This window comes from Cetorhinus maximus, chromosome 19, assembly GCF_964194155.1.
Source record: "Cetorhinus maximus chromosome 19, sCetMax3.hap1.1, whole genome shotgun sequence".
Lineage (NCBI taxonomy): Eukaryota > Metazoa > Chordata > Chondrichthyes > Lamniformes > Cetorhinidae > Cetorhinus > Cetorhinus maximus.
In genome coordinates, this window is record NC_135897.1 from 28105803 (window position 1) to 28121364 (window position 15562).

At 41.1% G+C, this 15562-nt stretch overlaps 1 protein-coding gene across 3 annotated transcripts; it reads left to right on the top strand.

Annotated features, from left to right (window-relative positions):
* The first annotated feature begins 2481 nt into the window (after window positions 1–2481).
* Window positions 2482–14572, top strand: LOC144694159 (solute carrier family 35 member G2-like). 3 transcript variants are annotated; one of them, XR_013579662.1, is made up of 2 exons: window positions 2482–2915; window positions 14339–14572. XR_013579662.1 is itself a non-coding variant. In XM_078564500.1 (2 exons), the coding sequence occupies exon 2, from the start codon at window positions 8544–8546 to the stop codon at window positions 9765–9767; it is 1224 nt and encodes a 407-aa protein (XP_078420626.1). In that variant the 5' UTR covers window positions 2482–2915; window positions 8521–8543; the 3' UTR covers window positions 9768–9924. The 3 variants fall into 3 exon arrangements, 2 of the variants coding, with proteins under 2 accessions (XP_078420626.1, XP_078420628.1); XM_078564500.1 differs by lacking the exon at window positions 14339–14572 and adding an exon at window positions 8521–9924; XM_078564502.1 differs by lacking the exons at window positions 2482–2915; window positions 14339–14572 and adding exons at window positions 3098–3180; window positions 8521–9924.
* The last annotated feature ends 990 nt before the right edge of the window (window positions 14573–15562 follow it).

The following is a 15562-nucleotide window of genomic DNA, read 5'->3' on the forward strand; positions in this document are numbered from 1 at the left end:
ATATTCCCAATTTCTCAAATTTTTTTGGCGTTTAAACAAGTGACATAAGAGTCATATGATTGTAAAGTGGAGATCAAAAGTATTCATTTTTTAACTTAATAGTGGCATTGTTCTGTTGTCCCCAGAAGCTGTGAAATTGTGCCTTGGTATGACCTAATTCTTCTTCTTACCTTTTCTCTTTTTTAACATACGAATGTATGAATTAGGAGCAGGAGTAGGCCATTTGGCACCTCAAGCCTGCTCCGCCATTCAATAAGATCATTGCTGATCTGATTGTTGCCTCATCGCCACTGTCCTGCCTACCCCCTATACCCTTTGATTCCCTTGTTAGTCAAGAATCTATCTACCTCTGCCTTTAAAATATTCAATGACTGCACCTCTACCACTCTCTGGGGAAGAGAGTTCCACAGACTTATGAACATCTGAGAGAGAAAAATTCTCCTCATCTACGTCTCAAATGGGAGACGCTTTATTTTTAAACTGTGTCCTCTAGTCCCCTGTGTACCACAAGGGGAAAGGTCCTTTTAGCATCCAGTCTATCAGGCCCATCAGGATCTTATAAGTTTCAGCCCTCAATCTTCAAAATGCCAATGGATAGGTAGCAGTGATCGCAACATTATTGAATTTCACATTCAGTTTGAGGGAGAGAAGATTAGCTCTAAGACTAGCATCCAACCTGTCCAACCGATCCTCAAGAGATAACCCCATCATCCAAGGAATCAGTTGAGTGAACCTTCTCTGAATCAATGCGATTATATCATTTCTTAAATAAGAAGGCCAAAATTGTACACAGTACTGCAGATGTAGTCTCACCATTACCCTGTACAACTGTAACAAAACATCCCTACTTTTATATTCTATTTCCCTTACAATAAACAACAAAATTCCATTTGCCTTCCTAATCATTTGCTGCACCTACCTTTTGTGATTCATGTATCAGGACACCAAGATTCCTCTGTTCCTCAGAGTTCTGCAATCTCTTTTCACTTAGAAAATGTGCTGCTTTTCTATTCTTCCTGCCAAAGTGGACAAGTTCACATTTTCCCACATTATACTCCATATGCCAATTTTTGCCCATTCACTTAACTTATCTATATCCCTTTGTGGACCCTTTATGTCCTCTTCACAACTTACTTTCTTACCTATCTTGGTGTCATCAGCAAATTTAGCAACTATACATTTGGTTTCTTCATTCAAGTCATTGATATACATTATATATAGCTGAGGCCCCAATATTGACCCTAGTGGCACTCCACTCCTTACAGCTTGCCAACCCAAAAATGACCCATTTATGCCTACTCTGTTAGCTAACCAATCTTCTATTCATACTAATATGTTACCCCCTACACCATGAGCTCTTACTTTGTGTAGTAGCCTTTGATGTGGCACTTTACCAAATGCCTTCTGGAAATCTATCTACACCACATCCACAGGTTCCCCTTTATCCACATGGCTAGTTACTGCCTCAAAGAACTCCAATAAATTAGTCAAATGTGATTTCACTTTCACAAAACCATGCTGACTCTGCCTAATTGCATTGATATTTTCTAAGCGCCCTGCTATAACCTCCTTAATAATAGATTTCAGCATTTGTAAGAGTACAGAGTTTATTATGTGTGCCAAACACGATACCTTGAGTCATCAATCTTCCTTCCTGCCAAAGTCCTTGTATATTTGCTGCCTTTCAAATCTATACTCATCATACCCACATTCCATGCTTGAATCTTTCTGATCAGTTTTCTGTACCTGCTACATGCCCAAAATGGTCCCATACAATTTCACAAATCACATTTTCTGTGACTATGATCAAGGTACATTATCACTCCTTGTCCGACTTGACCTCACTGCAGCCTTTGACACTGTTCAGGAGTGAACCATTTACAAGGCCAATAAGCATGTGGACCAGGTAGGAAATTAAATCACCAGCATTGTGGTGGAAATTGAGACAAAGGAGCAGCAGATGGGTCTCAGGGACAAGATGAACTCAGAGAAGGTGTGAAAGGAAATAGAAGAGAGACTAGAGAAAGCTGCGGGCTCAATGCTAGAGTAGGGGAGCCTGGGGAGAGGGTTGGCTTGTTACATAAGGGAAAGGATGGGGAAGCAACAGAGATAGCTGGACCAATGGCCTCAATCTCAGTGACAAAGAAATCCCCGAGCTCGTTGCTCTTGCTGTTGGAGGTGACAGTGGTGGGAGGCAAGACAGTGGGTTTTAAGGAAATGGTTGGTAGTGGGGAAAAGGCTGGGAGGTTACCTTTGCTGTCCAGGATAATCAGGCTTTGACAGTAAGGGCGAATCGGCTTGATTTGATCCAGTCAGACCTGACGCTGGATAGCTAACTCTGCGCCAGCAACTGTTCTGCAATGGCTACTTTATTTGAAGAAAAATACAGCGCTGAAACCGTTATATAAAAAATAAATCTTCTCAAAGGCAGGTGGTGTTGCATTAGCAGGATTAATGACACATCCACAGTCCTATGCTAAACAGATCATTAGGGGTTTCTATTGAATTCTACCGGGATATATAGAAATGGAAGTCACTTCGGACTGTCTCGCAATGCTCAGTGCAGGCACCTGAAGTTTTGCACAGAATTGGTGCCTTTGTGCTGGGGCATGCACACGATATTGCCAGCTAGACATGAGTGTGACAGCGGGAACATTGGGAATCTGTCGAAAATGTTACGACATCGAGAATGAGGAGAAGTTGTTGTCGATGTTATATTCAGGAAGATCAGCTCTAGGCTGTTTGTTGAATTGACTCCAGCCTTTTGTGCGCATGCACTCTGCCTTTTCCCCCCTCCAGGTTCTCTTGCAGCTGTTTGCCTTGTGCTCTGTCTAGGTGAAGGAGAGAGAGGTTAGAGCTTGGGAAGTACGACCATCTCTGCCGTGCAGCAACTCCCCCTGGTGCCTTCTGCTCAGGTAAGCTGCAAAAAATATACGCGGTGCCCCCCCCTCCCCTATCCCCTCCCCACTCCCCTCCCCACCGGTCCCGGGAACATCTCGAGGTCTCCTCGGTGCCAACAGAAGCTGTGTGTGTGTGTGTGTGTGTGTGTGGGGGGGGGGGGGGGGGGGAATGGCAGGGGCCTGGCAGCCGTCATATGAAAGCCGCCGCCGTGCTCCTTGGAGCGTTTAACCCGACTGCTGTCAGCAGCATTGCAAGTGCTCAGCCCGCCAGACAGGGAAGGTAAAGTCCTGTTACTGTCCGCTGTGATAGAGGCAGATCTCTGCTGGAGAGCCCAGCGAGCTGGGGTTAGCTTCCTGCTTCTTGCATGGGGAGGAGGGTAGCCGTGAGCTTCTGCCTTGCGATGGTGACGGAGCCAGTTACCTCGCCGTGTTTCTTCCATTCGGTTTAGTACTCGCTGTGTTCTCAACCTTATCATTTTAACCGTTCAGCCTCACTGCCAGGTGGGCATTCACTGTTTCTATTTAAGTGCAGGTCTGGTTTCATTAACGCTGCTCTGCCGTGGGAAAGGTGGGGGGGAGAGAGAGGTAGCTCAAGGTAAAGCTGACGCCCGGACCACCGAACCCCGCACAGGGCTGATGTTGGATTCGTGAACCGTTCGTGCTTTCCACCCTAAACGTGTTTTGCATGCTGCTCACAGGCGCTTGCGTTCTGTTTGTAAACGGTGAGGGATGGGTGACAAGTGAATGTTGACAGGACGTTCAGGGGCGGCTTCCAGCACATTTCAGTCGGGGTCGCTGGCGGAGACGCTGCATTTGTGTTCATTTAGACTCTTCTGTCCATTTGGAGCACTGAAGGAGATGGCTTGTCAGTGAGTGATCCACATTTAGATCAGGAAAGCCCAGTCTAACTGCTTTCCTCTCCAGCTACGTATTTAAAGGTGGCATTATTCCATATCTAAATATAGTATGTTTAAGGATATTTTATGTGCACGCGTGTCATTCCGTTCACAAAAAAGAATCATTGATTAACTATCGGCAGCATTGTACTTAGTTCTTCAAGCGCATCTTATAAAGTGGCTTTTTGATTGTGTACATATCCAGTCGTTTTATTAGTAGAATTTAACGGTAGCTGATAGCCCCTTAGGGACTTGCTGTGGATTTTCTAAAAGGCCCCAAAAGCAAGCAAACACAATGACATTTTCCAATGATTGTTAGAAAAAGCAGACCTGTAAATATATGATGTGAAGCTATCGACACGTACCCATCCTCACAGACTCGGATTAAAACTATCAGTAGTGCCTCACATTGGAGTCTGTAAATACCGCATAAGCTACCTTATTTTTTGAACATTTTCTGACGAACTGGTTCTAATTCCAGCTTGAAGTAGTACCATTCCGTTTACTGCTTTGTATAATCTTCTTTCGTGCCTGCATTCATTGATGTGCTGGCCAATTAACTGTTCTGCTGCCGCTTCGTGGTGCAGCCGAGATCTACAACATAGACATTTGTTTGGGGGTCCCTGATGCACAGGAGAGAGACTGACCAGGCATCATGCACCCTGGCCTAAATCTGACGTGTGTCCTGCCCCATAATTTCTCTGCATTGACCAGAAGGCAGTAAAACACTGTGGATACTGGAAAGCTGAAATAAAAACAGAAAATGCTGGAAAGACTCAGCAGGGTCTGGCACCATCTGTGGAGAGGGAGAGAGAGAGGAGAGTGAGGAAGAAAACAAGTCATCAGATCAACTTTCGCTGTCAACGTTCCTTTCTCCGCTTGATCTACTGAGCCCTTCCAGCATTTTCACTTTGTGAGGTATTCTAACATTTAATTTAAACGTGTTGCCTTAATTCAAAATATTGGAAATGCATGTCAGTGTGTTAGCAATCCCCCGGTGTTAGGAACGAGACATCTAACACTTCTTATAAATACCTGGCGCTTTTCTTTGTAAAGTAACAGTTTGGCCTTCACTTAAATCTCCGCCACCAAAAATGTTGAATCGAATCTGCAATGATTCCATCATTGAACTGCGCTGCACTCGTTTATTTCCATGAAATGTCCACGTTATTTATCAATAGTCACCACCACTTACTGGATCAAAAGGGCAGCCTACTTTCCTTATTTTTTTAAACTGTACTCAGGAAGCTACATCAAGCAAAATAAATCGTACAGATCTTAACCTTAAAGAGAATTCACCAGAAAAATGAGCCAAGACATTCTTCAGCATTCAGTTATCGAAACCACTGTAACTTGACCTGGGAGACCAGAATGTAATGTTGCATGGACTAATGGAGCCATGAGCTGTCATAATGAACACATCCCGAGAGAGCCAACACCACTCAAAATCTCCTGTAAATTATTCCAGAGGGAATATTCTGTTGTGACACTGCCTGGGTTACATTTGTCGCTGTAACAAGGAGTTCCCTGTTTGTAAAGAGGCTACCTGAACAAGAACAGACATTTCATAGAGTGCAGTTTCATTCCCTTTTTGAGCGTTTCTTTTCGATTTTAAACAAAGCCCGTGCTTATTATTTATCCGTATCTCTATTACTTGATTAAGGCACTGTCCAAGTACAGTTTGGCAGATGGAACAGAGACGTAGATCCCTTTGGGATGCTGAAAGGATTTCCAGGTGTTAATCCGTGGAATGTATATTAAGTAGGAACAGATCCTACAGTCAAATCGGATTCAATCCAGTTCCATCGTGCTTGCAGGATCCCTCTCCGCCTATACTGTTGCCTCGATACCAATCCACTCGGCGGTCATTACATCGGCATTTCTGAATACATTTCTCATTTGATTTAATGAAGTAAATGATAACACACAACTCATCACGGTTAAAATCGAATGGATTTGAAGTAAATCGGCCTCTGCAAATTGATCTTGCAGTGTTTTTTGTAAAATCTTCCTGTCACATGCATATACATTCATATATAGAACTGAATGGAATTAGTCCTTGTTGCCATCAAGCAATGGTGAGTGATACAAAATTCCAACATTTGGGATTTCTGTTGGCACAGTTGAGGAAAATGATGGAGATAATTAAGTTTAAGACTAACTTTACTGTAGTAACCTACAAGTCTGATATAGTGAGTCTTCCATGTCACATTTTAGGGATCTCGGCCCAGTTTCTGTTATCTGATTTAATAGTTACTGTGCATGGGTAAATAAACACTTGCCTTGACAACACTTTAACACCATTCATATTTGCAATAAGACATAATTTTAAACAAGCACTCACCCTTGTCTTAGGAAACAGTAGGCTTTTTTTTAGTGTGAGGGACATCCTAGTGAACATAGAGACACTCCTTAAAATTCCCAGTGAAGGTTGAAACCAGATATCCCTGTGCTGCTTGGATTAGTTTATTACTGCCATTCCGGTTAGCTATCTAAAGTTCCATCAGGAGCAATTCATTTTTTAAAGTTTTTTTTTTCATTTCTGAATCATGAATTTCTGTAATGGAATGAGAGTGAGTGGGTGGTGTGGCAAGTTACCATTCCAGGTTATCAGTAGATGGCTTCTTTTGCAGGTGTGTGGATAATGGAAATAGCATCAAGACATTTTCTTCTTCATTCAAATGTAGGGGTGTAAATAAAGAAAATGATTCCTGAAGCATTTTTTTCAAACTGGTCAAATGAATGACCAAGTGTCCTAGCTGTCGGTTTTATTTTAAGAAATCTTGATGAGTAGCTAAGCTTCGTCAATAATGTCAAAACAGTGGATGAGAAAAGATGAATGCTTTCAAGTGTTCGTTAAGCAATGCCAAACTTACTATTTTGAAAGCCAGCAAAAAGTACATTGCAGTGGAAAGGAGGACTGAGGGGGCAGCATTATTTGTGGACCAAGGGTCAAGATAAAATGCAAGAGAGCATTTACACCAATGTGCAAAAGGAGGAAAGAACAGGATTAAGAAGCATCTGACAGCCACCTCAAAACATGATGACTTCTTTGCAGTATTCATTGAGAACATGAGTTTTCATGGGTTATTCTGCATAGGGATTCCTGCCTATATTGACACACTCCTTGCCACCCCATAAAAATATTGGCATACGACCTGGGATCCTCTGTAAATATTGAAGGCCTCAGGTCCAGCCAAGTCTTCTCCTCAGCCAGTGGATAGTGTTTGCGATATGTTGCCCTGAACTTTCATTTCAAATTTCCGTTACAATTTTTTAGTTCCAGAAGCACTAGGCCCTGGGACGGATTTTGCAATGATGATGACAGCTAAACTGTCAGCATTTGTAGCCATTACTCCCCTGAAGTTAACAGCAACTTCTGAGTCTGCCCATTCGTAGAATAATGCATGCTGGCATCACTGCTGCTATATACCAAGATATCCACTGAACTTGGTGCTGGATTTATACTGCGATTGGGAAAATGGGAAATTCCTGCCACAGAGATTGTTAGATCTTTCTGGGCATTTTTCTTCAAGGTCAGGGAAGAGTGCCCTTGCTCTGCCATTGACCATAAGATCTCTGAAGAAAATATGTTTGCTCATAACAAAGTTTATGTTTGATGATTCCATCATCTGCCTCCCACCATCATCCATAACTGGTCTACTGGTCCAAAAAATTCAAATACTAAGATTACTATGGTTCAGATAAAACTCCCATGTAAGGATACCAAGCCACGCCAATCAGCTGTGTTCTCCAGAACTTTGTTCCAGCAGAGGAAATACTTAATGCATTTCTGGAGTCTCTGGTTCAATAACAGTTAGTTATTTAACCTAAAGTTGGCAGTTTTTGTATTTTCCCCTGATGCCGGCATTTTAAATACCATTGCGGTAATAAAAATAAAACTTCCTGTTATTGCAACAATGTTTGTATGCAACATAAAAGAGGCAATACAGAAGAGAAAACATTTCACTTCTGTTAGGATGTGGAATGAATTACTCTAGCACTGATCGTTGATAGAGAGTTCTTCAAGAGGGCAAGGTGGAGGGCAGCAGAAAGAGGGGTCAAACTAAGGGTAGTTGGTTGTTGGGCGTCACAGAGCGGTTGCAGACAAGCTACAGTGAAAGTGTGAGAATGGCGCAAGACAGATAATCGCGGCATACCATGACAGCAGATCTCCTGGTAGGAGTAGCTACAAGCAGCAACAGAAAGGAGGATAGTTGACATGTGCTCTATTTGCAGTGTAGCTGAATTTTCTACAAATTACTAACATTAGCATCTGACTGATATTAATTTCTGAAATAGTTCTGTTATAAAAATAATGTGTTAAAAAATTTGTCAATTTGAACATCCAGTTATTTATTATAGTTTCCATATATTCTCTATCAAGTCAACTGTTTATCATCTCATTCCTTTGGCTCTTTCCTATTCTGAGTGACTAATTAATTGACACAGAATTAGTTACACATGGATTAACTAAATTTACCATAGTTGGGTGCTTTGAAGCATTGTGATTCTTGAAACATTCTATACTCTCTTGTTGAAGGAATTCATGGAAGGGTTATAGCTCAAATTAAGGCTTTCGAATTAATCGGTTGGATTTGCTGGTGTATGCAGCAGTTGGTGTGGTGCCAGTTTCTCATAAATATAAACTGCAAATGCTGTTCCACAAGTACAGTAATGACAAACATTATAAAGATTTAACTTTTCTATGAAATTTGCTGCAGGGAAGAGATTCTGCTACTGAAAAATGGCATCCTCGCCTATTAAGACAACACACCCCTTGAAGAAAAGAGTGAAAATCCACCCAAACACAGTGACTGTGAAATACACGGCACATTACCCACAGCCAGAAGAAGAGGGTTATGAAGAGACATACCTGGACAGTGAAAATTATGTTGAAGACAACCCAAAGAAAAAACTTCTTGGTGACACTAAAAAACATGGAAGAACACACTTTGGGACAATTGATGTTCGTCAGAGTTTATCAGAAGAACAGACAGAAAACACTGGACAAAGTGTGGCCTCTGAGCCAAGAATAACCTGGGTAGCTCTGTTTGGTGCTGCCTTGGCCCATGGTTGTGTTGCATTAATAACTCGACTTGCTGCTGATCGGTCCAAAGTGCCATCACTGGAGCTCCTCTTCATTCGTTCTGTCCTGCAGATCTTTGCTGTTGTGGTTGTCTGCTATGGCAATGAGCATCCTCTTGGACCCAAAGGATACAGGATGGGTCTGTTTCTCTATGGGGTATGCAATGTCATCTCCATCACCTGCGCCTACACCTCCTTTGCAATTGTGCCCCCAAGCAATGGGACCATTATGTGGAGAGCTACCACCACAGTCTTCAGTGCCATTCTAGCCTTTCTACTGGTAGATGAACGCTTGGACTACGCTGACGTTGTCACAGTAGTCTGCAGTGTCTTTGGCCTTTGCCTGGTAATGATCCCAAATATTGTTGATGAAGATAATTCATTGGTGGGCCTTTGGAAGGAAGCCTTTGGCTATACCATGACAGTAATGGCTGGGTTGACCACAGCTCTGGCCATGATCATTTACAGAGCTATCAAAGAAAAAGTTAGCATGTGGACTGCTCTTTTCACCTTTGGATGGACAGGTACAGTTTGGGGTGCATCCACAATGTTTATCCTACAAGAGCCTATTATACCATTGGATGGAGAAACCTGGGGGTATCTATTAGGGATCTGTATCTGTTCTACTGTGGCTTTCTTAGGTGTATATTATGCACTAAATCGATTCCACCCAGCATTAGTTAGCACAGTGCAACATTTAGAGATCGTAGTGGCCATGATCCTCCAATTGCTGGTCCTCCATATGTTTCCAACCATGTACGACCTTATTGGTGGATCACTAATCCTCTTCAGTGTCTTTGCACTGACTGCTTACAAGCTTTACTGGGTCAACCGTAATGGCAGACAGGATTACCTGGAGATAACAAATTCCCCTATCAAATGAATGTTAATAATGTCGTAAATAACTAGAAGATTAAATGTGAGCAAGCAGCTCTATAAATGTCAACTGTGCAATGTTCTTTTGTTACTGTAGTGTCGAAAGATGGTCAGTTGCTGTTACGTTCTCTGAATGTTCTGTGGAATAAAATGTGCAGCAGACAATTCTGAAGTGTCTGTATTCATTAATGAAAAGTAATCCAGTGTACATGCAAGGATGATGAATGAAGTAACATGTTATCCTTTCATAGTATTGTGGAACTCAAGCTTGGTGTTTTGAAATGTTTACACAATCTTTTGTGGTTAATTTTTTCAATACTTCAATATCAAGCATGGGTAAATAAGCAGTATTAATTGAAAAGCGTCAAGCACAATATTCTACATATTTAATCTTCTACAGTAAGTCAAAATAGCTTTCCTCCTAAATAAGGTACCCTGATTGAGACAGTCATTGATTAAATATGTTTCTTAATGAAATTATACAAGATTAATGAAAACCTGGATCCTTAAATTTATTTACCTATTTTAATTTGGAATGAATATTCTCATGACACATGTTTAGATCACAGTTTTGCTTAACACTGCAGTTATACTGCTACTTTTGCATGCATGATGAATAGGAGAGAGATAGGATGCATGATCTGGATGTCACCCATTATAATGGGAGGAGTGAACACCATATGGGCTTTGTCAAACTGGCATAATTCAGGAGTCATAGTATCTCTCAGCCTGCAGCACGTCATGACTATCAGATCTGTGTAGACAAAGCTCATCACAGGAAAAGTGGGATTTATTTTTGCCAGACTCCAGGAATTTTATTGTCCATCCCACTCTTTCATTTCAGCAAGTTTGTGGTGTGCATGAATAATTGTAAGTATTTATGTCTATCATCACACCAACATCAATGGTTCATGGATACCCAGACAGCCAGCAATGGTTTACAGAGAAAGAAAAGCTGAGTACAGGAATAACAGAACCCCAACCTATACAGCCTGTTGGCATCAGAAACCAAGAACTAGTGTACAGGACAGGGACGTGTAGAAATGGCTTAGTGGCAGCACTCCTGCATCTGAGCTAGAAGGTTGTCAAGTTCCAACCAGAGACTTGAGCACGTAAGCGAGGCTAACACTCAAGTACATTACTGAGGGAGTGCCGCATTGTCAGTGGCGCCATCTTTTAGGTGAGACACTAAATCGAGGCCCACTCTGCCCAATCAGGTGGATGTAAAGATCATATGGCATTATTTGAATAAAAGCACAAGAATTCTCCCAATGCCCTGGCCAGTATTTATCATTCAAACAACATGACTAAAACAGGTCATTTGGTTATTCAGCTCATTGCCACTTTTGTCACCTTGCTGTGTGCAGTTTGACTGCCATGTTTCCCTATACTATAACAATGACTACAGTTCAAAATGACTTCATTGGTTGTGAAACACCTTGGACATCTTGAGGTCATCAAAGGCACTATATAAATCCAGGTTCTTTCTTAGCACCAATGCATCCTTAGAATATCAAATCTGGTCTAATATCTTCCAAATTAAAAATGTGTCCCTTTCATGTACCTCTCTCCTGAAGTCAATGACTTTTTGATGGGTTTCTGTGTTTGCTAGCTATCCAAATATGAGCCTCAAAAGCTAAGGTCAGCGGGCTTTCCTAATGTATAGATACCACAGCCAAGCCCAGCCACAATATCATTTGACATTCACACTTGTGCTTCTAACAGGGGTGACTGGAAAGCAATCAGGAGCAATGTTCCTCTTCTCTAACCCAAGCTACTGAGGTCAATTGTAGTATTCTTATTGTTGCCCAGCGGAGATCAACTCAGTCTGCATAGCCAGGGAATAGAATACATAGCCCATGGAGAAGCAACTTAAGAAACAATATATGGATATAGAAATTAGGTTATCACCTAATCTTCCATTAAGTATGTATTTTATTTCCTTGTTTCCACACCCCACCCCATAAAATGAGACTGGGGAATAATAAGCCCCAACTATCTTAATTCCAAATAACACTAATTTAACAATAACAGCTGTATAACAGCACTTAATTGTAGAGGACATTACAATAACAATAGAGAACTGATGACTCACTATTCTGGCACTGGATTAAGTTTGAAATGCAAATATATGTTTTAAATCATATTTTACAAAATGATGATGACATTAAATTTTCTACATTTGTGCTATAGGCATTCAGACAACTGAAACAGTTCAGATTCGAATTGTTATGTATAGGAAATCCAATTGACTGATTATAATGACTGTAGTCAAAGTCCTTTCTCATAATTTCCATTTAAGATTAACAATTCAGTTGTGTTTTAATCAAGGATGTTATCGCATCTGTTTTTTTTAACCGATTTATCAGAAAATCGATAGTTCCAGCTGGAAAAATGCTCCCATGATGGCTCAAAGTTGATCCTCTGAGTAGCTGATCCAAACAGATCAGGAAGGTGCCACTTTTGTTCACTGGCCTGCGCTAGATTAGCTGATCTCAGCTGCAGCTGAGCCTTTGGGATGCTACAATTGGCTTCAGCAACCCAGGGCTAGAGATGTGAAATTCTGCCATGTTTCCTGCTCCTGACTAGATGTATCCATGTATGGCTATCAGTTTCCCAATGATACCTTCTGCAGGCAACTAGATGATCAACATACTCTGCCGAGGCTCCCGTGTAATGTTCACCCAGATGACATACCTTGAAATTGTACTGTCAGCTAGGTTAATGTTTCAAGAAAGGAAGGGAGCAAATTGGTGAGAAGAATCCTTTGAACCTTTTCCAAGACAACTAGGTCACTCATCATGTGAGGGGACCAATACTGAATGCAGTACTCGAGAGGCGGTCTAACCATGACCAAGAATGGCTTTCCAGTTAACACATGTTCTATGTGATCTCCTGGACTAGTTTCGATTGCCTAAGGGACTTGGAGAGGAATTTTTCAGTGTATTTTTTCCCTTATTGGCCTTGGGTATTTTTATGTTTCTTTTTGTTTCTCCCAAGAGATTATGTGCTTCCTGGAGCAGGAGGTAAGGAAGTGTCCAGTCATGATGCCCCAGCCATCATGAGTGTGGGGTAAGCTTGATGGACCAGTTGGTCTTTTTCTACCTGTCATTTTTGAATGTTCGCAAGAAAACAAAAGATAAATGGAAAAGATTGAACATTCTTTTTAAAGCAACTGCTATTCATTACAAAAACAAAAATACCTGGAAAAACTCAGCAGGTCTGACAGCATCTGTGGAGAGGAATACAGTTAACATTTCAAGTCCGTATGACTCTTCAACAGAATTAAGGAAAAATAGAAAAGGGGTGAAATATAAGCTGGTTTAAGTGGGGGTGGGACAGGTAGAGCTGGATAGAGGGCCAGAGATAGGTGGAGATTGCCAAAAGATGTCATAGACTAAAGAACAAAGAGGTGTTGATGGTATTCATTATACTCTCTGGCTATTTGATATAATTGTGCAGGTAATCCCAGAGAATGTGTTAATATGTGCACAGCTGTACAAACATTATATTTTCTTATTTTTCTGTCTTTTTTTATGTTGATCTTCTCCTGCTATATTTTACACTTTTTCATTTTTATTAATCTTAATTAAAGTATGATAAACAAGGATGTAAAAAGATGCTGTTGCTCCAGAATCTGTCGTCAAGAATTGATCAACCTTGTGTTTCTCACTCGCATCTAACAAACGTAAATCTGAGTAGACATGACATGTTGCAGCATAGAAGGGTAATGGATTCCGTATCATATAATTTCTTGACTTTAGCCGAGTTTGGATGGTGAAACTTGGGGGCAATGCTTTTTCCATGGCAAAAGAATGAAATCAGTTAATCACTGACAACGATGTGATGGATTTCTTAGGGATAATTTTTGGTGCCATTAGTCAAGCCCTGGAGATCGGTTACAAGTTTGCTTGCTCTGAATGACAGGGAATAGAGTGGTTCAAGGGACAAAGTAAGTGGATGGTTTAAATGAACACCCAAAATTGGACAAGGAGGATAAAATCATGACGACTAACTTCTAAAATGCTTTTTCCTTCTTTCAAAAGTTACCTTTTCATTCAGTAAGTTTGGTAACATAATGTTTAAACAAACTGCAATATATATTGAAAGGATCTGAACTAGATCTGTGTAGCACACTGTAGCTTTAAAGCAAAGTCTCATCGGTAAAGCACCGCCATCTTTCCTGGAAAAATTAAGTTCCATGCACGGACTTCAAGGTCCAAAATTCTGAAATCATCTTAAATTTAGAATTTGCATCTTGGATTCAGAATAGTCTCCTGACCATTTGGTTTCTGGCCCCTTTGATGACTCAAGTTATTTATCTGGTGATTAGCTGAGCCATAAAAGACTAAGGAAGATCCTAAATTGGTTCAGTCTGTGCTGAATTTGCTGATGATCGAAGATAAGGGCACAACTATTGAAATCAGTGCCTCTTGGTTAGGGATGGAAATTTGCCTAGGACTCCTGCTCCTGATTGTAATTGGCTCCCACTGGAATTGTATATTTTGGCCTTAACTGGATCAGGCTGCCTGTGATATTCTTTATGGTGAAATAACCGAATAACATTCACTGTCAAAGCTGATGCCTGGGAAATATCCATCTAAGAAAGCTGCCAGGGGAAGAAATAGTTTCTGCAGATCTGTACCCAAGTCATTGCCTTCAGGACAAAAGGAGAGGGAAGAAAATTGATAGCAAAATAGATAAAACCTTCTGAATGCTAGTTAATTCTGGACACTAGACAGTTGCAGGATTCCAAACCCTCATTTCTGGATGGAACCAATGTAAATAATTTCTATCATATCAAAAATTGTATTCAATAAATGGAACAGAGATTTTATATTAAAATGGCTGGAAAGTGTTTAATAATTTAATAATAACATTTCCTTTAATGTAACATTCTATGGCAATGTTTGTAATGATTGTGCCCTTTATCAGCAAGTGTTTTTCATTGCAATAAATAAACTCTATTATATGAATGCGTGTGGGGAAAATGTTCATAACTCACTTGGTTACACGAATATTACGAGGTTTCCTCTCATGTGGAATATTTAGATGTTCTACTGTAATGCTGAGTAAAGTGTGAAGTTTAGCTCCTTCCACCAAGCAGAAGCACAGTAGGACGGGAATTACTATCCAGGTAAGTATATTTACCATTCATTTCTTGCCCCTCAACTCTTTAAACATCACTTTTGTTGTTTTTTTGAACAGCTGAGGTTCCTGCCTGAGCCTAATAAATGGGTCTAAACTGGGGTTCTATCACTTGAATGGGACACAGATTCTATTTTGCCTGCATTGAGTGGATGACTACTGTGGAAGTCCCATTCATTAAAATGTGACAGATACCCAGCTGTGTAGATTTAAATCTCATTATCGTGAATAGACCTTATTAAGAAATTCATGAGACAGCAAACATCAGTTTTCACCCTGTCAGAACATGCCAAAATGTACCTGGGCCTGAATTTTTCAGTCATCGGGCATGTGCGATTGGCAGGCCCGGGAACGGATGGGAAATGGGCTTCCGGCTACGATTGTTCCCCAAATGCGATTTCACTCTCACTGGCCAATTAACGGCCAGCCAGCGTGAAATGTGTACTGAAATGTTCACGCTGCAGGGGTGGGGGCAGGAAGGGGGTGGGTGCTGATGTAACTGAGGGTGCGACTGAGCGTTTTGAGAGAGACCCCTGAAGGCAGGCAGATGCCCAAGGAGCTGCAGACCTCCACAGAATAAAGGACATGACAAAAATGCTGCAAAATATGTTCATGCAGCACAATCAAGCACCTCAAAGCATACCTCTTAAAAAT